Source organism: Geotrypetes seraphini, chromosome 13, assembly GCF_902459505.1.
Source record: "Geotrypetes seraphini chromosome 13, aGeoSer1.1, whole genome shotgun sequence".
NCBI lineage: Eukaryota > Metazoa > Chordata > Amphibia > Gymnophiona > Dermophiidae > Geotrypetes > Geotrypetes seraphini.
The window spans coordinates 104,371-128,920 of NC_047096.1; the positions used below are offsets into that span (position 1 = coordinate 104,371).

The window sequence follows — 24,550 nt, forward strand, 5'->3', positions numbered from 1 at the left end:
GGTATCATCATAGACAATATGATGAAACTTCCGCTCAATGTGTGGCGGCGACCAAAAAAGCAAACAGGGTGCTAGGAATTACTAATAAAGGGATTGTTGACAAGACTAAGAATTTTATAATGCGATCCCATGTGGAAAATTGCATTCATTTCTGGTCTCCTTATCTCAATAAAGATATAGTGGCGCTAGAAAAGGTTCAAGGAAGAGCGACCTAGATGGTACAGGGGATGGAACTCCTCTTGTATGAGGAAAGACTAAAACGGTTAGGGCTCTTCAGCTTGGAAAAGAGACGGCTGAAGGGAGATATGATTGAAGTCTATAAAATCCTGCGTGGAGTAGAATGGGTACAAGTGGATCGATTTTTCACTTGGTCAAAAATTACAAAGACTAGGGGACACTCGAAGTTACAGGAAAATACTTTTAAAACTAATAAGAGGATTTTTTTTTTTCTTCACTCAGCGAATAGTTAAGTTCTGAAATGCATTGCCAGAGGTGGTAACAGCGAATACATAAGTATTGCCACTGCTGGGTCAGACCAGTGGTCCATCATGCCCAGCAGTCCGCTCACGTGGTGGCCCTCCGGTCAAAGACCAACACCCTGAGACTAGCCCTACCTGCGTATGTCCGTGTTCAGCAGGAACTTATCTAGCTTTGCCTTGAATCCCTGGAGGGTTTTCCCCTATGACAGACTCCAGAAGAATGTTCCAGCTCTCCACCACTCTCTGGGTGAAGAAGAACTTCCTTACGTTTGTACGGAATCTATCCCCTTTCAACTTTAGAGAGTGCCCTCTCGTTCTCCCTACCTTGGAGAGGGTGAACAACCTGCCTTGTCTACTAAGTCTATTCTCTTCAGTATCTTGAATGTTTCGATCATATCCCCTCTCAATCTCCTCTGTTCGAGGGAGAAGAGGCCCAGTTTCTCTAATCTTTCGCTGTACGGCAGCTCCTCCAACCCTTTAACCATCTTAGTTAGAAGTAGAGGTAGGTTATAGTAATAGTCAGGGACCACTTCACAGGTCATAGGCCTGATGGGCCGCCGCAGGAGCGGACCGCTGGGCACGATGGACCTCTGGTCTGACCCAATGGAGGCAACTTCTTATGTTCTCTGGACCCTTTCAAGTAGTACCATGTCCTTCTTCATGTACAGCGACCAGTGCTGTACGCAGTACTTCAGGTGAGGGCGCACCATAGCCCGGTACAACGGCATGATAACCTTCTCCGATCTGTTTGTGATCCCCTTCTTTATCATTCCTAGCATTCTGTTCACCCTTTTCGCCGACGAACATTGCTTGAGAGATCCAGAAAGAGCAGTCTGGGGTATCCCATTGTTCTATAACCAGACCAAGGAAGCTGTGGATGAGATGAAAAAGTATAGAACATTAGAATGGTCTATAACTGAACACTGATGTGGAAAGAGGAGATTCCAATTTTAGCTCTTACAGAACCTCAGCAATAAAATAGTGGACAGAGCCATGCTTAAAAAGGTCTGCTGACGGAGAGGTCCTCACTCAAATCCAGACTCTCAGAGCAACAGCGGTGACTAGTCCCAACGGTATGAGCTGGATCCAAAATAGAAGCAGTGTTAGGAGACAAAAGCAGCATAATATCCATATGACATAATATAAAGGAGCTGCAACATAGCTGGATGAGAGGGGTCTTGAAGCAACTAATTAAGAAGAAACCAATGCGTATGCTGGCTGCATCTAAAGAGCTGGGTGTGAAGAATACACTTTCCAGAGGAGCCTAAAAAAAGAAGTTCAGTGAAAATTCACACCTTGTCCATTGTAGGACCCTGCTGAGGCACTCGTACCGTGCCAAAAGAGTCCCCACACTCAGAACATAGGCGTTTAGTGCCAAACTCCAGAATGGCTTCTGGGCAAGATTATTTCCTGAAATCATGGACCCAGGCCTATTCCCCAGACCTGTAGGACCTGAAGGAGGTGGAGTCTGAAGCTCCCGCCCCCTCCCTCAGCGCTCTGCAGCATGTGCTCTGCAGCATGTGATACACGGTCGCTGATCCAGGGCCAATCCGGTGCAATCAATGCACACATTTGACAGATTAGATCTGGGGAGTCCATCCCAAACAATTTTTAGTCAAACTGAGGGGTTTTGAAGCAGAAATAAAACTTTGAAAAAAAGATCAATAAAAATCCAAGATGCCGCCGCCAGCAAATTCACGCAAAAAATGGCAAAATTAAAGATAATTTGAAAATAAAAAAATAGCACTTTGGGGATTGGAGAGACCTGAACCTTTCTCTCAGAAACTCCAACAAATGCATTTTACAGAGTCCCACAGACCACCCCCATAGGAAATAACGGAGGTGTACTCAGTCTGTGAAGCGCCTGCCTGCCGGCTCTGCTACACTGCAGCTGAATGGAGAAAAAGGATTTTCTGCCTCAGAAACTGTGCTAACTGATCAAACTTGAAGATCTTTGGGCTGCCAGTTGGATGGAAACCAACTGCAACCTCCATCCCCATGGAAATTCTATGTGTGACCGGGGGCGGGAAACGCAGCCTGTGCCCTGAACCCGGAGGGAAGTTTTACTCAGGACACATACAACCTATGTTTAAACCCCTGACAGGGTCAGAGGGCAAGTGAACTCCCAGTGGAAAGGACCCCAAGTCTGAGAAGGGTGGCACAAGCAGGCTGGCTCCAAAGATCCACCGAAGCTTCTCTGTGAAGCAGCAATCCGGCTCTGTGGGACTACATCCTTTCCTCCGGCAGAGGACACTGCATGGGGGTCTCAAGGCACTTTTAAATAATTGAGGTTAAAAAAAAAAAAGAGAGAGAAATGTATAGCATATCCAAAAGACTTCTGCACGGATTGCTTTCAGAAACTGGAACTGCAGGGGGCTCTATCTCTTTCTCTAAAGTGGGAGGAGCATGTGTTCAGAAAAGCATTTGGACTTCTGCAACTCCTGGATTGTGGGAATTAATTGAACATCTAGCGTACTGAATCCAGAAGGGACGTAACAGAAACTAGTTATGTGATGCAAAGTTTCACACTACCCAGGAAATTTAGGTGTCATCATTGATGTAAGAAAAAAGAATGTTAGGATTAGGAAAGGAAAACAAAGAGAATGTTCTAATACTTTTGTATCACTCCATAATGCAACAGCACCTTGAATACTGTATTCAAAATTTTATTTATTCACTTGCTATACCACTACAAACCAATGCGCAGAATTGTGCAGTTTACAATACTAAAAACATACAAAAAAATAGAAAAGGAACTCCAATCTATAATTAGCAAAGACGGAAATCCATTCAGAACAATGGGTGAATGCCAAGGATTAATCCTGCATTATCCAGTTATCAAAAAGCAGGAAATGCCTGCTCAAAAAGTCAAGTTTTCACGTGAACGTTAAATATTTTAATTGAGCTTTCTACACGCTAGTGTACAAGTAGATTATTCCAGTTAAATTTTTTTTTAAAAAAAGCACATTTACGTGTAGAATCTAAATGTGCTAATCATGGGCCAAGCAGAACTATCCTATCATCGATTAAAGACCTAAGAAATGTTGTGGAAAAATAGGGTATGCTAAGAGCTGATAAATAAACCAGGGGAATCCTGTTTGAAAGCTTTAAATTAAAAGTAAAATTAGCTTATATTGAATTTGATAAGCGATGGGGAACCAGTGGTATTGTTCCAACAGTGGTGTTACATGATCCTTGGAATGTGAATGAGTCAGTAAATGAATAGCTGTACTCTGCAGTGTTTTCACTATTTATATAAATAGAGCTATTTACACCAAGTGTTACAATATTACAATAGTACCGTGAAGTTCTATGTGGTTTACAAAAGATTAAGCAAAGGTACAAATTGATTGACTTTAAGAGGGGTGGAAGAAAGAGAATTAATAGGACAGGAAATCAATTGTTGAGGAGAAAGTGATCAATAGGACAAGGTAATCGCTATTGAGGGGAGAGAGATGAGTGGATCAGTTGTCTAGATGCTTTAGGAACAGGTGTGTTTTTAGACGTTTCCTAAATTCCTCATAAGTAGTGGGCGAAAGCAATTGTTCTAGGTCTTTACCCCATGATGCTGCTTGGTGTGAGAGAAGGTGTTCATGGTGTTTTTTTCAGTTTACAACCTCTCACTGGGGGGGGGGGGAAACGAAGTTGGAATGTGAGCTTCTCTTGTGTCTGTTGGCTAAGAAGGAGAAAAGGTCAGTTATGTATTTAGGGGCAAGTCCGTTTAGTGCTTTAAAGCAGAAGCAGGCGAATTTAAACTTTACAAGTGCCTCCATCGGCAGCCAATGCAGCTGTTGGTAGCAGGGTGTCACGTGGTCAAATTTCTTTAGCCCAAAGATCAGTCTGACTGCTGCATTTTGCATCAATTGTAAACGTTGCATGTTCTTTTGGGAAATTGCTAAATAGGCGATGTTACAGTAGTCAAGTAGGCTTAGTACGAGGGATTGGACCAGGGTTCTGAATGCTGATGTATCGAAATAAGCTTTAATGGATCTGAGTTTCCAGAGAGTAAAGAATCCCTTTCTGATTAAGGAGTCCACCTGGTCTTTCATGGTTAGGCATTGATCCAGAGTTACACCTAGTATCTTTATGGTGGGCTGGATAGGGTAACTAAGTTTATTGATACATAGTATTTATACATTTTGGTGTCAAGCGGATGTGGTGAAGCAACGAAGAAAGTCATTTTTTCTGAATTAAGTTTGAGCCTAAAGTTTGTCATCCATTGCTCCAATCAATCCGAATCATCAATAATAAGAGTAATGGGTGAAAAGAATTTTTATTAAAACACGAACAAGCCACTCAAAGCTTCCGTAGAATAAAATAACCTGTTTTACAAAGCCTTGATACTTGCTCTTTACAAATGTCAATTTTGAGTCCAGTATAACTCCCAAGTAACAAAATTCTGGTCATCGTATGTCATAAAAAGATATAGCAGGATTAAAAAAGGTACAGAGAAGGGCTACAAACATGATAAAGCATATAGAACGACTTTCCTATGAGGAAAGAGTAAAGTGGCTAGGGTTCTTCAGTTTGGAGAAGTCCAATTAGGATCTCAGGGGATATATACCATAGAAGGCTATAGAATACTGAGTGGAGTGAATGGGTAAACGTGAATTGTTCACCCTTTCCAAAAATACTAGGACTAGGGGGCAGAAAATGAAGCTACTAAGTAGCAAATTTAAAACAGACCAGAGATAATATTTATTCACTCAACGTGCCAGATAATGTTGTGAAAGTAGTTAGCTTTGCAGGGATTAAGAAAGGTTTAGATAATTTCCTAAAAGAAACATTCATAAGCCATTAAGATGGATTTGGGAAAATCCACTATTTCTAGGATAAGCAGCATAAAATCTGTTTTACTCTTTTGGAATCTTATCAGGTACTTGTGACCCAAGTTGGCCATAGTTGGAAACAGGATACTGGACTTGATAGACCTTTTGATCTGTTTCAGCATGGCAACTCTTATGTTCTTATGACTTAAAAATAGAATTCACTCAATATACAGAACCTATAAAGATAAGAATCAGTGTACTGAGCAAGGGAGCTCAGGAAATCCCAATTTAGATAAACCTAAAAAATAAAAAAAAATTAAATTGTAAAGAATTAAAGGAAATCAGTTATGGCAGTAATTCAAAGTTTTCAGAACTAAACTAAACTAAAACTTAACCTTATATACCGGGTCTTCAACCAAGGAAGCTTGTCGCGGTTAACAATAAATTAAAAAAAAAATAAAGTAAACTGAAATACAAGAGTGAGGGCATCTTTTACAAAGGTGCATTAGGGCTTTAATGCGCAGAATAGCACGTGCTAAAATGCTGTGCGCGCTAGCCGCTACTGCCTCCTCTTAGGCAGTAGTTTTTCGGGTAGTGCGCACTAATCTTTGTAAAAGGAACCCTTAGTTTTCAAAATGTTTAGCGAATAAAAAAGTTTTTAGAAGTTTACGGAAGAATTGGAAGGAACTGGGACACCTCAAAATTAGGGGAACTTCATTCCATAGTTGGGGAAATTTAAACGCCAGAGAGCTGCTAAAATTCTTAACTCCTTGAATTCCTTTCCTAGAAGGAAGAGAAAGTTTAAATCGATGAATGCCTGTCACATATGAAAATCTATACACATTCCATAGCAGAAGAAGAGGAGCAAAGATACTATGTAAAATCTTAAAAACAATAAACACTTAAACTGAATTCTAAAATAAACCAAGAGCCAATGGAGAGAAAAGCAAAGGAGTCACATGGTCGAATTTGCTCTTTCCATAGATCAACTTCACGGCGGTATTCTGAATCAATTGTAGTCTTTGAAGGTAGTTCTTAGCGATGCCAAGATAAATGGCATTACAATAATCTATACGGGATAATATAATAGATTGGACCAAAACAGAAAAATGACGTTGATAGAAAAGAGATATGACCTTCCTCAACATTCGTAAGCTGAAAAAAAAAAAATTTCTTAATCAGAGAGTTTATTTGATCCTTAAAAGTAAGAGAAGAATCAGAAAGTATTCCCAAAATCTTAGAGAACTCAATTTGTAGGGAGGCTCCAGAATCCAAATGTATAGTGGAAGAAAAATGATCCAATTTTGGGCCTAACCACAGAAGTTTAGTTTTAGCTGCATTTAGTTTCATCTGGACAGACATAGCCCAAGTTTGAAGTTTAGAGATACAGTGATTTATTTTAAAAGAAATTGGTAATATTTGGGTCAATCTCAATCAGTATAAAAATGTGATTCGCATAAGTAAAAAGCGTTTCCACGCTGACAGCTTATAAATATTCAAAGTTGTCATATAAAGATTGAACAAAATTGGGGAAAGCAGAGAGCCCTGGGGAACTCCACAAGGAGGTTGCCAGGAATTAGAAATATTATCATCAATATTAACTGAATAAGATCGGGACAATAAAAATTTTGAAAACCAAACAAGAACAACCTGATTAATACAGATATCTGAAAGTAATTGGAGCAAAATGTCATGATGTACTACATCAAACGTCGCAGACAAATCAAACTGAAGCAAAATTGAACATTTATTTTGAAGTCGTAGTTGTTGGATTTCAGAAAGAAGAGAGATCAATAAAGTTTCGGTACTAAAATTAGAACGAAACCCATATTGAAAAGGTTGAAGTAATGAAAATTTCTCCAGATAATTAGTAAGTTGACCCGCTACAATTGATTATAACAACTTGGTCAACAATGGTATATTAGTAATTGGTCAATAATGTGAAGGGATAATGGGGTCTAGATCTGAGACACCGAAGATGCTCTCACTGCAAAATCTTCATTCAAACAGTCTTAAATCATGGAAATTGATTTTTAACTGGAATGAATCAAGTCAAAAACCTCTACTACTACGCTGACTTCAAAAAAGCGCTCAATATGATATAGCATGAAGGGCTATATGGGATCACTGGTAAGTATATGAACCCCAAGAAACTGATCAGAGCGATAAAATTTGAACAAAATTAACAATGGCTGTAAAGTCCAGGATAGGATTAAGGCCCAGATTCTCAAAACTTTAACGTGGTTGCTAAACTAGTTTCCGATGGTTTAGCCTGCACACATTTTAGCAGTGGATTATCAAAACGGCTTATCTCAGCCTTTAGCGAGCTTTCTAGCAGTCTCCTACACTGCCATGCAAATGCACTCTTCAACATTGAAATGAGCACTCCGGTGGATTCGCCAAGCTATTCTTCAAGAGTGACATTGGCTTTTGGTGACAAAAATCGGTGACTAGTCCGGGGGTGCCGGGACATTGACATTCTGTTTTCCTGCTAAATAAACTGTTTTGAGAAGCATGTTGCAAGGAATTGCCCAAGACCAAATTTTTCTCACTTCTTGGAGAAGTGGACGAGACCACCGTATATACTCAAATATAAACCGATCTGAATATAAACCAAAGTAACATTTTCCCTCTAAAAAGGAGGAAAAAAAAAATGTTGACTCAAATATAAACCGAGGTTAGAAATCTGGATACATGAGTGCCATAAGTAATCACTAATTTTTTTCAGTCGGGGCTGTTTCAAGTCCAAAAATGCTGAAGGAGAGCCGACAAATATTTTCTGACTTGGGGCCTCAACACCAACCAGAGTTTCTGGATTTCTGTCCCCACTATCTTGTGGCTTGTGTTTTGACTGCATTATAGCTCCCTTTGGCCACCTAACCACCCCCCAGCAGTTGGAGAAATGCTCATGCTCTCCAGCCGCCACACAACCCCCTCCCTGTGCTTCCGGCTGGAGAGATGCCTACTAGAGAATGACACGGTGACAAAATTCATCACCGTTCCCGTCCCTGCGGATAACCACAGGAAATAATCCCATGTCATTTTCTAGTGTCTATTTCAACCTCGGTACTTCTACACCAGCATTCTTCAAAGCAAAGCTTGTGGGTCAGTGGTTGTGCCCAATTATACTCTGATTCTTCCCTCTCTCCTTAAAAAATGACATGAAGAAAGCCTACTCCCTCCGGCCAGCTGGCCCGCCTCTTCAAAATGGTGCATCCCGTAGGAGGGGCCTTAAACAGCCTGGGCCAAGCAGTCTCAAGCCCCTCCCCAAGGCATTTCCAGGATGCACCAGGGAGGGGAAGGCCCCCCCATTTTGAAGAGGCAGGCTGGAGGGAGTAGGCATCCCTCCGACCAGCCATCTGAAAATAGGGTAAGGGAAGGTCATCGTAGGCACGGAGAGGGGGCTGTGTGGCAGCGGGAGAGCGTGGGCAACTCTCCTGCTGCAGAAGGGAGTTGGGGAGGTGTCAGTTGGGTGGGAGAGATTGGGCATCCAAGAGGAGGCTGCCAAGAGGAGATGTTGGGGGGAAGGGGGGTTTGGCAACGGGAGGCATTGGGCATCTCTTCCGCTGTTGTGTGTGTGTGAGGGGGGGGGGTTTCTGTTATTCTGCGCATGTGCCCATCACTGGTACATACAAATTTAGCAAGTCTTCACTACTCTCCGCCAACTTCATTTGCATGAGCGTTTTTTGGAAAATGATTTGCGATTTACAAACAATCCAGATCTGTTGGTGGAAGGAGAAGACCAATTGCAAACAGAATTGACAGAAATATATCAGGCTGGTAAAAACTTTGGACTTCATCTCAATAGAGAAGACACGAGTAATGGCAATGGGCGACAATAGGGCAGTTCATAGGCAAGATGGAATGCGAGGTTGGAATGTGCAGACTAATTCATACACCTGAGACGCATGATAATCAAAGATAACGACTAGTCAAAAAAAAAAAATTATATATCTAAATAGCGAGCAGGGTTTTCACAAACCTGACCACAATATGGAAGAGCAAGAACAAAATAACCAAACTGTGAATACTGGAATCACGTGCTATACAGACAATCTGAAGTGGAACATGGTTTCAAGTGTTACAGAAAATCAAGTAGAATATGCTGAAGGGACATTGTGAGCAAAAGAGAGATCCAAGTGGTTTGAACAGGAAAGTAATGACTGTAGACTAGACCTAAGCAAGGAAATTGGCAATGTCTGGATAAATTTGTAGGGTGAAAGATGACAGGTTGATAAAGAACAATGATACTTGGAAGAGCCAAACAAGTGAGGAAAAGTAGACTGAAAATAATTGGATGATATCCAGTAGATCAGACTGGACACAAACTGTAGTACACATAGGTCAGGAAAAGGACCTTGGGAAAGAAGAATGATTCTCCCTACTGGCTCTAATGGCTCATAAGGACTATAGAGTGCAATGGCTACTAATCATATTCCATAACTTCCTTTTCTACCCACCCTCTGGCATATGACATCAAATAAACCTACTTTGTTAAGACTGAATCTGTTGTCTTTCATTTGCTGTCCTAATTATGTTCCACAGAAAGAACACATTTACCCCCCTCTTCTACAAAGCCACGCTAGAGGCTGCCTTGTGATAACGGCCCCAAAGCCCATAGAGATTTAAAGGGTTTCAGGGCTGTTGCTGCGCAGCTTTGTAGAAGAGGGGGGTTAATGCTGTGTTCTATGAATGATTTGTATTTTACCCTTTGTATCTTTAAATGATATAATAAAAGCTATTATACCTTGAAACCTTCCAACCCACCCAAGTAATTTTCATAATGAAAGAATCACCACAGCTAATCATTTTTCTGAATAAAATGTAGCTTCCTTAAATAAGCTTTTCAGTGCATGTAACTTTTATATTTACCAGACAGATACGATGTCCGTCTATAGTCAGCCCAGATACACTGATGAGTCCTGTGGAGAGATAACTTACCATTATCGATCAGTCATTATTTTGAGGACAAGTTTCTATGGAATCAGAGAGAAAACAGTCAGTCTAAGAATGCAAGATTATAAAATATTTGATGAAGAAAGGAACCTGGAATCCAAGGAAAAAGAGTTCTTTAAAAAAGTAAATTTAAAAGAAATGGTTAAATATAAAAAGTTTTGTTGCTGACCTGTTAAGTATGTTAAGATACGCAATCGTTATATAGAAAACAGATATTGGATCTGAATGTACCTCTCTTAAATTGAACTGTATATCTCAAGTTTTGTTATTTCCCAGATGTTTTACATAAGATTGTAAGCTGCCAAGAACTTTGGATTATGTGGTATAAGTGTAAAAAAAATAAATAAGATTTGTGTTGTCTCTAAGTTATGGCTTTCACTGATATCTGCTTTTTACCAATCACTACCATAATGAAACATTATGTCTTGTTCCAAGTCTTTGGTGCATAAATGGCCATTTTAATACTCTCTCTCTCTCTCTCTAACTAGTTGGAAAAGTAGTCACAATTTTTAAAGACATCCCCACAAAGCAACACAACAGTTTACTTCTTAAACAGAAAAAAAGTATTCAAGCAATTGACATTTAGCAAGAACATATACTGTATTTCTGTTCAGAGCACACAAACGCTAGAACTGACTTTCCATACAGAATTTTTCTGTTTATAATTTATTTGTTCTATATCAAATATTCCTCTCCCAGAATTTAATCACTTCTGCTATTTCTCCTCCTCTGAAACTGTAACATCACCAGAACTTTTAAAGCAGCAAAACGTGAGGATTTCAGCTCAGAGAAAATAAGCAGATGGACAAGGCAGAGGTCTGGCTTTCTCAAGTGTTTTCTGGACTCAGGGAAGGGATAATGCCAAAGCACATACACACAAATGAATTTATATTGTTTTAAATAACTGAAGACTAAACACCAGAATTTTCATGCTGCCTAATTCTGGTCATTTGCAGTGCTTACTAGCCAGCACATCCAAGTCAATAAACTAGAGTCACTGTAGCAATATCCATTTGTTATATTATGCACCTATCACCTTCTCTGGGAACAATCAATAATTTCCAGGTCAACAGGTGAATGATTGATAGGCAGCTCAATTTAGTACTATTCCACTATTTTTAAAATGAACAATCTAACCTTCCCTGTCTGCTAAATAAGAATAAACATTCCTTTGTGTGTACAAATGAAATCTGGATACCTTAATGTTGACTCATGCATAGCTTATGAATTGCTTCCTAAATGCAGATATTCTTTGTGAAAAAGCAAAGCTACAAAATTTAAGCAGTATTGGATATGCCCTTTAAGCAATTTAATTTACCCTGTTAAAACCCTCTTACCTGTGTCTAAGGCATTTACACCAAGGGAACACAACTTGCAGCAATCAGTCGTGACATCCTTAGCTGAGAATCACCTGTTGCCTACTAGCTGCAATCCTGTCAAGATGGAGGTCGTAGGGACTCTTCATCCACTGAAAAGTTATCAGGCAAAAGGAATAAAAATGTTCATCTTGAAAGTGTCTTCATTTGGACTGTCAGCCAGGAAACTATTTATTTCAAATCAAGAAAAGGTTTCTGAAGATAAATGGTGCAGTGATCCTAACATCTTGAGCTCAAGTGTTGTCATTGTGCCAAGCGATCCCCTGCTGAAAACACTGCACCGTGAACAGCCTTTCAAATCGCAGAATAAAACAGCACAAAATAATGCTGAAATTGCTGCAGTGAAATATTATATTAAAAAGGCGCCTCCATTTTTTTTTCACAATCTGTATTACAAACCGAGGTACCTAATAGATTGTGTTTTTTCGCACCTAGTTACAAGCTCAGGGTACATGCATATCCGTAGCAACAGGGTCCCTTCATAAGTGGCCAGAGACAAGAAGGCACTAAGACCAGTGGAAAGGATAAATTACAAATCTGAGCCCCTCAGGAATGTTTCTTCCATTCAGAACTAAAACCCCATTGCAGTAACACTGGTCATAGGTTTTATTATTACACTTTACATTTTGTAAGGAAATTCGCAGCCTTTTTCTCTCCCTTTTGGCAACTTGCAAGAGTGCAGAACTCAAGGAAATCTCATTTTTCTTCAAAATAAAATCAAACTAAAGCCCATGTGCTGTGTGAACATAATATATTGAAAAAACTTAATTCAGAAACTTAGGCTCTTGAAGCCAGCGATGCCTCTGCCTTGGTCACTGTTTGGAGACTTTAGCAGGTTTCCCAGTTGTATACCAGTGACAGTATCGATGCATCTAAAACATAGGAGATAACAGCAAATAATCCCCTTCACTGCATACAATGGGAGCACAGCAACAAATGCACTAGATTCTCCAGGTTTGGCAAAGGGAGGCCGGTCAGGAAATAAGGGATGTTCTCCCTGCTTCTTGCTTATGACTCACAGCAGTTTTTCTGCTACAGGTCAAACCCTCAGCAGCAGCAAGGACTCCTAACTGCTTACCAAGGGCTCAAAGTTTTGTTGTCAATTCACTTCCAGGCAGAAAAACATTTTCTTCAAAAGAAACAATTTATTTAGAATGAAACAAAATCAGCTCAACTCTGTGTACGGTTTGTGACAGCTACTTTTCAGCTGTGTGAGCCATAAAAAAGGTATTCCTTACTTTCCAGAAATCTTGTGTACAGAGCACAAAGCAAAGAAGTCACTTTTCCACTTAAAACACGGAATTGGCATCACAATACCAGATACACAACTTTTAAAGCTGTCATTTTAGTAATATGCACTAATACTAAAACAGACATTTCTTCCAATCCAGGCCCATGTCAATTCCACACAAGCCACTTCTCCACTTCTGAACTGTCCAATAGATTTTAGAATCCTGTGTTCTTTTTCACAAGTCCAGCAGATTATCTTGTAGGAGAAAACAAAGAGTATAAGTATAGATACACAAGAGCGTTTTCTGCATTATTCATATGAATAAAACGGAGTGTTGGATTTTTTTTTAATTTTTTTTTTTTTTACAGCTATTGCATCCAGCGCTTGAATTGGCACCAATAATACCCAAATACCAAAACTTTCGACATTTCTGTGGACAAAATGCAAACATGAAAATTAGATATGTTTAGATGTGTGAATGCTGTTGAATGGCTATTAAATGTAAATGTCTGAGACTGAAATCTTGCAGACTAGATGTGACTAACAAACTGCTTCTATTCCAAGCATAAACTCTTAAGATTGAAAGAGTACCATGTATTAAAACAGTCTCGCTTTATATACAAGCTTTTGTTAAAATCTACCTACCTAATTCCATCATTTAAGTCTATTTATACAAAGTAACCAAGAAAAATACCAGTTAGCCCTAACCAGATTTCGTATAAGGACCCTCAAGTCTGTAATATGAAAATTTCAGCTATTTGTATCCGAACAGCAAACTATTTTTCAGCTAGCAGTAGTAGAAAATATTCCTCCAATACTACCCAATATTAGCAACTCACCATGGTTATGAGTTCATTCAGCCATCACATTGAGGGCTAAATTCTATATATGGTACAAAAAAAAATCTGCACTGATCAGCATGGCGCCGAGTGCATCTCTATAAAAGGCTCCCGCTATATATAGAATTATGCTTAGCAGCCATACACAGCATAACATTTAGCGCACCTATTTAGGTCAAGGAATGCCAGGCCTAAATGGCTGTGGATTGTACATACGGAAGGAACGCCCATAATCTGCCCATGCTCCTCCACTGACTACACCCCCTTTTGAAATTCACATACTAGAAGTAACACACCCCAATTTATGAAATGCGTCAAGTTGTGCGAATAACTTCCAATTGTGCCAATTATTTATTAGATGTTAATTGCAAATTACTGGCACCGACTTGTTAAACAATTACGTTATGCATGCAAATCAGCTGTGCACACCGTTTTATGCAAATAACTTAGAAAGCCATATATTGAATTTGGACCTTAGCGTCTGTTCTTGATATGACAGGGTCCAGAGAGCATGCTTACCCTAAAATTATCGAGATTTAATCTGACCACATACGTGCTGTTTCCTGGGAACTAGCTTGGCAGGTATACTGCGAAAGCAAATGTTTTAGTTACCAAAACCCTTTACTGCAGCCCTTTTTAGGAAATGTGAATTCGGAAGTTTCTGCTCCTGTTTCTAATCAGCAATTTTTCTAGGTATATAAACATATAATATACATTTTACTAGTTCATTTGTTAAGCCTTACACTGTGAATTTAGGACTATAACCAATGCTGCACTCCTCTATATTTCTGGATTCAACAGGAAAGCAATGAAAACTCTTTGCTCCCATATTATTTCTGGACCGGGTGTGTGTGTGTGTCTCTAAGTAGGGGGTTATAAATCCTTTCTGAATATTTTAACGCTAACTAAAGGAAATTGTGATTAATAGGAAGTGTATATCATGTGTAATAAAGCTCACTTTAGCTGTAAAATATCTGGTAAGACAAAATGCACTGGAATGATTCATTCAATTTCAATTCTAATGAGACAAATAGACACAAGTTCTCAAAACTTGTATGAGCCTATACAGTCTTTAAATCAATAAAACGTGTAAAAGGTCAAGTACACACTAGAATATACAGTATAAAGACTGTTCTTTCTGTAGAGGAAAGCTATTAAAACTGGTTGTGTGGTGAGCTTAGGACTACAGACTACCATTGCCCTGTTGTGAAAATAAAAATGTAGTGCTATCATTATACTATACACCATTTGAGCCAATTAAGAACACCTCTTTAAAACACCTACAGCAGCAACCACAAACAATATTAAAATATAGCAAAAAAGTTTCCATGTAAATGCCAGCAAACCTGCAGTTCAAAATACTTGCCTAAATTTGAGAGCAGAAACTGTGAAGTCTGTTCAATTTATTATTTCTACTTTTCTCCCGAGCCAAAACTCCCACTTCCACCACCAATTCATTGTCCTTAATATGGCTTATTAGGGTATAGGATCCATAAGTCCTGCTATATTTAAGCTGTGGCTGTGACTCTAACTCAGGAGGATTTTTTGATTTTAAATAAAGCAGCTACTTTAAGTGCTCTAATAAGAAAGAATGTGCTCACCTAGCTGCATTATTCAGAAAATTACTTAAAATGCTCTGGATTTCCTTCTACAAAATTTAGCTTCTACCTGTAGATGTCCCATCATGAATCTATCATCAGATTGAAAAGTTTTCCATTTCAGTGAGCATGAGAGTGATGCAATTAAGGCAGCAAACCATAATACCATTCACAAACATCCACATGAGAATTATATTCATCTATAAATGCTGAATTCTTGCACAGAAAGGTACATTGTGTGCAGGATGGAAAGCCCAGTGATAAAGCTTACTTTGTTATCTGGGGTATTATTTGTGCCAATTCATGGGAAAGCAGTTTTATTTACAAACACTGAAAAACAGTCACATATAACATTCATTAAAGCCTCCAATCATCTTGGTATTCAAGGATTCCATTCTCCAACGGTCTTGTGGATTTTTACCTTAATTAAATTTTAGGAACATTAAATGCAGATAAGGAAAAAGGTCTTAGAATGTAGTTATTCTTGCTACCCAAAAGAATTCCTACATGCTATACAAGTGAGTTGTTATGTTAACAAGCCCTCTTGTAAAACCAAAAACTGACAATTTTAAAAGTACTTGGGCTTAATCTCAGATTTTAAAGCCCAATTTACCAAGCTTTCCCTCTCCCTCATATAGACAGAATAGGAGAGGTGTTTAAATGAGTCAGGCCCCCTGGATAGATCAAAAATGTTGAAGTCTTAACTCAAACAGAATTAAATATATTCTGAAATTTAAACTACACAGCAAAATCATTTACCCCTGAAGGTATAAATGAGACAATAAGAGCACCACAATTTTATGCCCAAATATAAGTTGCTGGAAAATGTACTTTAAGTCTATTCTGGATTTTCTTTCAGAATTTAGATTTAGCATGGTGAAAACTAAATCAGGCTGATCTTGATTCACAAATTTGCCCCTAAACACATACCTTTCAATTTCATCAATTTAGAAAAAAAAAACCTGTAGCTATAGGATATATTTACACAAATAGACATGAAGTTGTATATGCAAAAGGACAATGGCAACCACCATTAGGCAACATGGCTTTGGTGACTAAAAGGATGGTCATTTGACTCTGCTTGCCAAATAAGAATTGACCACAATTACTGAAAACATTTTACGATATCATTATTCACTCTAACAACTTGGTAGAATGAACTGGCATGCAGACAATATTGTCACATTTTACATCCTGATGCAACCCCTGAACATATACAGGCTAAAACCTGTATATTCTACAGATAAGGAAAAATAAGATATTTAAATTTAACTCTGGTTTTGTAAGCGATAAAAGTAAAGCTGAGGAAAGGAACAGCAAGAGGGAAGCTAGAATATATGTAAAATTTGAAAAAAATAAAGTTTAAACATGAAAAAATATTTTAAAAAGGTATTTACATGGTCTATATTTCCTATTGGAAATAGAAGGTCCTGTGCAGTTGGGACCACATATCCTTGGTAAAAATTCAGTGACCATACCATGGATAGGCAAGTTTGAGGTCAAAAATGCATCACCATTATACAATGCTTTCAACATAGGAATACCCCTGCTAAGAACTAGTGGGGAAGGAGTCCCCCAAGGAGGACCAGTCAACCCCCTCTTCTTCTGGCAAGCTAGCTCCATGAACCGTTCCCATATATGTGGATCAGTTATGTACATAGGGTTTATTGCAAGCCCAGCACAGCAGGTCGTCCAGTCTGAAATCATGCATGGTACCAGCATTCAGGATGGACTGATATGATACCATGTACCAGAAGTCACTAACCCATAATAGAAGATTCTAATTAAATGACCCTATGACCCTTATTTAAGTGCACAACGCAAAATTTTCTTTTAACCAGCCACCCACCCCATACCCCCCCCTAAAAAAAGTCACAAAAATTAGCACAACCATTTTCAACAGAAAAATATGAACGGGGTTCAAGAACTGTGCAGGGCAAGAAAAAAAAATACAATTATATAAAATTCTATTCTATACTGTTTTAGCTGCTGGAAATAGAAACACTGTTTTGCATATTTTCTATTTCACAAACTGGTTCAATCAACATCTGGTTTCTAGTCAAACAGGTATGTTACAGCCTTTAAAAAAATCTTTCTTGTTAAATGCTGTTCAGTAGATTCCATCTGAGGATTCTACAGCCCACCCCTAACATCCAGTAAAATGAAAATGCATTAAAACCTGCACTTAGTGCGGTTTTTAGTACCAGCCCATGGTGGTAACAGTTCCCATGCTCATAGGAATTCTATGAGTATCGGAGCTGTTATTGCTATGGCCAGCGCTAAAACTAACACTACGGTTTTGTAAAAAAAACAACGGGGGGGGGGGATTAATTAACTATACTGAAGTTTCTCTTGTAAGTTTGGGCTGAAATCCTTAGATCATTTATGAAGTGTGACTGAATTCAATCTAATTTCCTGGACTGAATTAGCTTTAAAGTAAGGATGGTGGAATCCAACTGCCTTTTTGAAAAAGGGGGAAAAAATCTAGATTACCAAATAACTTCTTAAAGCACCTCTCAGTTACTTGCATACTAGTGTAAGCACAAAACATTCATGGTTGGTTAACAATGTTCTGAATTATATTTAAACCAAACTTACAGCTACAAACTCAGTATGCATTATGGGATACAGTGATGTTCATTCAAATGGTGAGATATAAGAACACATGGTTGATACAGCTTATTTTCAGCCATACATACCTAAACAAAAAAACACACAAGATTGTAGAAGACTGAAATCCTCTAGAGAATGGCCGCAACATACCAGAAATTAGCTCTATGCCAATGTCTGTCAAACTGAAACACTAAGATGGGGTTTTCTGTTGGGGGAAAATCAATTTTCACCATGACAGAGAGTAAGTTTAGAAGGATTTCAGATCACATTTAAACAATATCAAGCTGCTGATGTGTATATACCTCATACAGAGTTCCAGGCTGCTTAGAATATCATGCAAGTTATTTTGGAACTTTTTTTTTCTTTTAAGAAAAGATAGCAAACAAGACAAGAAAATGCAAGTTACATTAGACAAATGGTAGGTCAGCCTTCCGGCTCCACTTAAAAAAATACTTGCCAATGTTACCTTAACTGCAAAACAGTTATCTTGCTATGTGCCGTTTTAGAAATTATAAAAATTGTACCAAACTGGAACATTTAAATAGAACAGGTTATACTGTATCCCATAATACATCAGTTATAAAGCAAGTAGCAAGATACAATCACACAATGAATTATGATGCTCCACGTACAATGATCATAACAAGGTAGTCATCTTCTGATTTTGCCAAAGCCTTTGCAGATGAATCCAAAAACTGCTGTGAGAAATCACAAGGTGGGAAAGCATGTAGAACACCAGTATTCTCCTTGTCCTTATTCCCTCCCACAGGGAGACTGATAACCCCAGCTGCTTGCTTTTGTTTTAAGTAGGACACCAAGTTCCGCAAAGGCCGCTGGGTAGAAGTGACTTGTTCCCCAGCAGAAGCTGAGGTTCCAGGTAAAGCAAGTAAAATAGCATATCCACTGGGCCCTGCAACTTTGATGCGTCGAGTCACTTCATCCAATTTTGGTTGATCAAGTCGTAAACGCTGAGTGATCTTGAGCTGGGCTACTTTTCCTCCAGTTGAGCCCTCAGCCAACAGGCTACTCGCCACATTGAGGTCACCCTGCAGAAGATGCATGCTGGATGGGAAGTTGCTGTTTTTGAGAAGCAGCATGCCCTGCCAGGCTAGACATAGTTTATGAGTACCATCTGGCTTTTGAGGCGATTTCACCCGGGCACTAATATTTTCTGGTCTCTCATCTTTTTTTAAAGGACTTTTACTTTCAGGTGCCCGGTGCTTCCTTTCCCTCTCTACAGAGTTGGAACTTTTTCTGTCACGTTTATCACCTTGGCCCCGCTCCAAACTGTTTCTGCGATCTCTGGAAGGAGAGGGTCGATCAATGCGCGAGACTGCACGTTCAGCATCACTATAGCGGCCATCGCGCCCACTGCTGCCCTCGGGGCTTCGTTCAGAAGAAACACAGTGACGCTTTCTGGACCGATCACTCTCAGGGGAAGGGTCCAAATGGCGTCCATCAGGAAGTCTCCGTTTCCTGGGTTGGTCTCGATTTGGTAAATCCCTTTCACGCTCTAAGGACCAGCCATCTCGTCTGCGTTCAAGAGCATCTAGAGGCTCATAAACACCTCGATTTCTGTCTCTCATAGGTGGGGGTATCCACTCAGTCTCTGAATATAAATCACGCTCTCTGTCTCTATATAACAGTGGAGGAGTGCGATCTCTGGTCCTCAGGGGATCAGCAGCCCGATGGCCAAAAGTTTCCCCTACCAGGTCATAATGAGGTAGCGGCAAAGGCTGCAGGTATTGCTGCTGATAGAGATGCTCTGTATCTGCAAAGTCCACCCGAAGCCGACGATCTTGACCACCCAAAGGGAAGCCACGCATATGGCTGCAAGCAGCTTGAGCTGCATCCAGGCTTTCATACTGTATGTAGGCCCAGCTATCTCCTTTACGATAGTCTATGGTCCTGATAGTACCAAATCGGTCAAATTCACGAGCCAGTGCTGCTAGGGGGACCCAAGGGCCCAGACCACCAACCCAAAGGCGGGTTGTAGGTGTTGCTTTGCCATAGCCAATCTTGATTGCATTGCGAACAACAACTTTGCCAGACATAGCCATCTTTGCCCGGTGGGCCATGTCCAGGTTCTCAAACTTGAGGAAGCCATAGGTACTAGCTTGCCCTCTGCTTGGGCGCTTGATGTCCACTTCTGTGATCACTCCAAATCGGTCAAAGGCCCTTCGCAGGTCACTCTCGCTCACTGTGATGTCAAGATTGCCCAGGAACAGCGTCCGATTCGCCCTCTGGTCATCCTCCGGGGAGATCTCTTCCTCTCCGAACCCCACTCGTTGCTCCAAAGCAGCATATGCCGGTCGCACCCGGTTGCCATAGAAACCGTAGTCCCGCTCCCTCTCCAGCTCGCGAGGCAATGGGGGCGGAGGGGGCGGAGGCAGTCGTCCCAAAGCCAACTGCTGCAGACGATAGTCTCTGTAGCCGAGGACGGCGGGCGAGAGCGCGCGCGGCCCGTGGGGGTGGCGATGGCCGGGCACGGCTGCCACTGACGCGGCCGCGGCCGCCCCCGCCACGGGGTAGCTCTCTTTCTCCGGGGGGGAGCGGCTGCGGCGCCGGGCCGCGTACACGGCTTCGATCTTTAAAGGCCGGTCGTACAAGACCAGCCGTCCCCGGGCGTGCTTGGCTGCGCGCGCGTCCTCCGGCCTCCGGAAGTTGACGAAGGCCACGCGCTCGTCGCCCGCGCGGCTGATCTTCACACTCACGTCGCCGAACTTCTTGAACTCGTGGAAGAGGCCGTCCTCGACCGCCTCGTCGCTCAGCTGCGAGCCCAGCTCGCTGATCTTCAGCGTCTTGTACTCGCTCTCGGCCGCCGTCCCCGCGGTGGAGGCCGCCGCCGCCGCGCTTCGGGCCTCCGCGCTGCGGCCGGCCGCCGCTCCGCGGGACTCGGCGCTCTTGCTGCTGCTCGTGTTGCCGGGCGAAGTGTAGCTGCTTCTGCCGGAGGCCGGCGCCTCGTACTCTCGGCTGCCAGCGCGGCCCTTGTCCGCGTGCAGGCTGCGTCGGCTGCTGCTGCTGCCGCCTCCGCTGTCCGGCTGCTTTGCGGTCGAGCTGTTGCCATTGCTGCCCCCGGACGAGCTCGGCTTCTTGCTGGCGCGCTCCCGCACCGAGTCCTCCGCTGGCCGCGAACGCTTTGCCTTAGCTGGAGAACGCTCTTTTCCCTTCATGGTGAGCTTAAGAGTCGATGGAACCGAGTAGCAACTCCCTTCACACACGGCAGCCGGCCGCCATTTTCTGCTAAGCCCGCCAATCGACCCCGCCCACCACGCTGACTGGCGGGAGAACGACTGCCTTGTTTCCGATTGGCTGAATCTGCTGTCCGTCCTAACCGATGAGGGGCTTGTCCCTAGCCCTAACGTTGTGCTTAGGGCCGTAATTGCGTCACGCAGAGCGGAGTGGGGCGAGAAGACGTTCTGCGTCTAATCTCTCGGGAAGAAGCGAGTGCGGGCGTTGGATGAGCTGAGAGGAGCTGGGGAAAGATACACCGAAATTAGCGTGGCCGAAAGTAGTTCCGACCACTCCGCAGATCGCTTCCAGCCTATGTGAATGGAAGAAGCAGCTGTCAATCTTCAGTGACGCCAACTGGAAAGACGGAGAGGGAGGAACTCAGATTTCGGGCACCAATGGAAACGGCTTTCTTGAGGACATTTTTGATCCTTTTTGGCCAATGCCGTTAAAACGTTCCTTCCAGGAGTGTTAATGGCGCCTCAGAGGACTGTAGACATTTCCACGCCCCCAGCTTTGTACAGTGAAAATATGCTACATACTCATAATGCCCCACACTGCTACTACTTCTATTCGACATACTTTTAATGCAACAACAGTCTGAAGTAGATTATTAATTTTTACTATCTTTTTTTTTTTTCTTCTTCTTGTTTTCACAAAACTAACATTTACACTAAAGATTTACCATCATGGGTTATATCAGTGGTCCCTCAAGCTCAGCAGCCTGTTTCTATCTGGCAGATTCCTCAACAATAAATCCAGTCTGTTGCTCACATCCAGAGATGCATGATGGTTTCCCTAAGTATGCCTAAGAAGAATTTAAATGGAGTCTCTATGAACTTGCCTGAACTGCTTTTAATCTTAGCTATGCTAATTTCCTGTTTGCATAGGTGGCCATACATCCCGTTTTGAACAGGACCGTCCCTTTTTCAGATCCCCTGTCCCATTGTCCCCACTCACAGCGTCGGGACACCGAAATGTCCTGTTTTCAGAGATGGTGTCCCGAAGCTGTGAGTGGGGACAATGGGACAGGGGATCGCAGCCTGGATTTGGCAGCATCATTGCTCCGGGCCCTACTGACCCTCCTATCTCTCCCTCCCATGCAAAACCCCACCGACCCTCCCCTGCGAGATGACCAAACGAGTGACAAACCTCCTTCCAGCAGCGTTGGCAGCCGCAGCACTCTATAACAGGCTGCTTCGCGGCTTTTTCCTGCCATTGATTCACTCGGCCGCATCACTGATAACATCATCAGTGATGCAGCAAAGGGACTCAATGGCAGGAGAAAGCCGCGAAGCAGCCTGTTATAGAGTGCTGCGGCTGCCAATGCTGCTGGAGGGAGGTTTGTTGCTCAGTGGGTTGGTCGGTCATCTCGCATGGGAGGTTCAGCAGGATTCGCATGGCAGGGAGAGATAGAGTTAACGGGGGTTCGGCTGGGAGGGGGGGAGAAGCAGTCTGCCTCGGGTGCTCCAAGGCCTGGCGCCATTACCTTCTTCAGGCAGCAGCAGCGTTTATAATTTGCTGCTGTTGCCAGCTTGAGGCCTTCCTCTCTGCCGGGTCCTGCCTACTTCCTGTTTTCATGAAGACAGGACCCAACAGAGAGGAAGGCCTGAAGCCGGCAACAGCAGTGAATTGTGAATGCTGCTGCCCAATGAAGTTCATGATACCAGGCCTTGGGTGACAGAAGGAGGAAAGGGAGCAGAGGGGGAGAGTGTTGCTGTACCCAACTGGAGGGAGAAGGAAGATGAGGGAGGGAATGAAAGGCGATGCCAGGGCTTGGAGGGAAGGAGGAAGGTATTCCAGACCAAGGGGGAAAGGAAGGAGGAGATGTCAGAGCATGGAGGGGGAGGAAGAGATGGAAAAAAAGGAAAGGAGAGAGATGCCAGGGAATCAGGGAAGGGATGATGCCAGACAGTGGGGTGGGAAGGAAAGAAATGAGAAGAGAGAGATGCCAGAGCATAGGGGAAGGAGTGGTGACAGAGAGAAAAATGGAGAGGTGGCAGAGCTGAAATCAATCATGTACAGAGGAGAGAAGGGGCACAGGATAGATAGTTTATGGAAGGAGCAGAGAAAGAGGGAAGATGCCATATGGAAGAGAGAGAGAGGGCGGACACTGGATGGAAAGGGCAGAGAGGGCAATGAATGGAAGGAGCGAGACAGAGGGTGAACAGTAGATGGAAGGGGTAGAGAGAGGGAGGCAGACACTGAATGGAAGTGAGGGGGATAGGAGGGACAGCCGCTGAATGGAAGTGTGAGGGAGTGGGGGAGCAGACGCTGGAAGGAAGTGGGGAAGAGAAAGAAAAATGGGCACATGCTGGATTGAGGGAAGAGGATAGAGTTAGATACTGGAAGGGTGAGGGAAAGAGGTGGCAAGCTATAGGTAGACACAGTGAAAGAGGGAAATTGAGGACTGAATAGTAAGAAAGGAAAGAGGAAGATTGGGGTGGAGGAGAGGAAGGGAGAGATGATCATTGTACATGAAAAAAAAAATAAGACTTCCCCAAAAATAAGAGTCATATTAATTTTGAAACAGTACTTAACTAGACTCCGCCCCTGGAACACTCCCAATGTAGATGGATTCCACTTTGATGCTAACCAGTCATTTTCATTTCCACTGATTGGTTAAATGTCACTGAAAATGACCAGATAGCCACATACTACTATTACTTATCAGTAAAAACTTTTTGCTTGCTTATAAAGTTATATGGGCAATATTAAAATGCAAGATTAGCAGCCATAAGTCAATTCCTATGGCCAAGCAAGCCTGATTTTCTGGGAGGTGTGAATTTTTTCCATCTAAGAAGATTATAGTACGCAAATTTATATGAAGAAAAGAAAAAAAAATTATCTATAAAAGTCTGAAAAGTTAAAATATTGCAATAATTGCATTATCGGTGGAGGTTGGGTCAATGAAAGACAACTATTACCACATGTGGCTAAGGTGAAAATAAGTGAACCTTTGCATGGGACTCTGAGACATTTCCTTCTACCTTTGCTAACCTCGGTGGTTTACCTTGTGAGTATTTAGATTTTAGCAAAGCCTTTGACAGTGTTCCACACAGACGTCTAATATTTAAACTGAGTGCCTGTCAGATTTTACTGTGAAGTTTTGAGAATCTTCCCCTTAGTGCTTACAAACGGGGAACATGTTTCTTTTGTTATAGTGAGTGTTAATTTGGCATCCAGCGATCACTGCATGGTGTAGTTTAATATTAAGACAGGTGTAGAAGTGCTCATTTGAAAGTGAAGGTTCTATACTTAAAAAATACTAACTTTATATCAGATGGGAGATTATGTCAGGAATTGTCTGGATGGGAACATCTGGAAGAAGTAGGAAAGCAGTGAACAAAATTGAAAGTAGCTAATGTAAGGGCAACAAACCATTTTGTATGGAAAGTAAATAAAAGTAAGAGGAAAAGAAGGCTGCTTTGGTTCTCAAAAGTAGTAGCTGAGAAGGT

General features: G+C 41.8%; 1 protein-coding gene across 2 annotated transcripts in view; it reads right to left on the reverse strand.

The window, feature by feature from the left end:
* The window catches only part of RBM15 (RNA binding motif protein 15), a 41,120-nt gene extending 19,801 nt beyond the window's left edge, over positions 1 to 21,319 (reverse strand). The window contains exons 1-3 of one of the 2 annotated variants that reach the window (XR_004536791.1): positions 18,494 to 21,319; positions 11,542 to 13,066; positions 10,121 to 10,170 (exon numbers count right to left, since the gene is read on the reverse strand). Coding sequence is in view for 1 of the 2 variants with exons in the window: in XM_033918400.1 (XP_033774291.1) it covers positions 12,926 to 13,066; positions 18,494 to 21,034 (2,682 nt within the window). In the remaining variant the exon portion in view is untranslated. Of the gene's footprint in view, positions 1 to 10,120; positions 10,171 to 11,288; positions 13,067 to 18,493 lie in introns of those variants that run through there. The other variant, XM_033918400.1, reaches the window with a different exon arrangement.
* Positions 21,320 to 24,550: the final 3,231 nt, after the last annotated feature.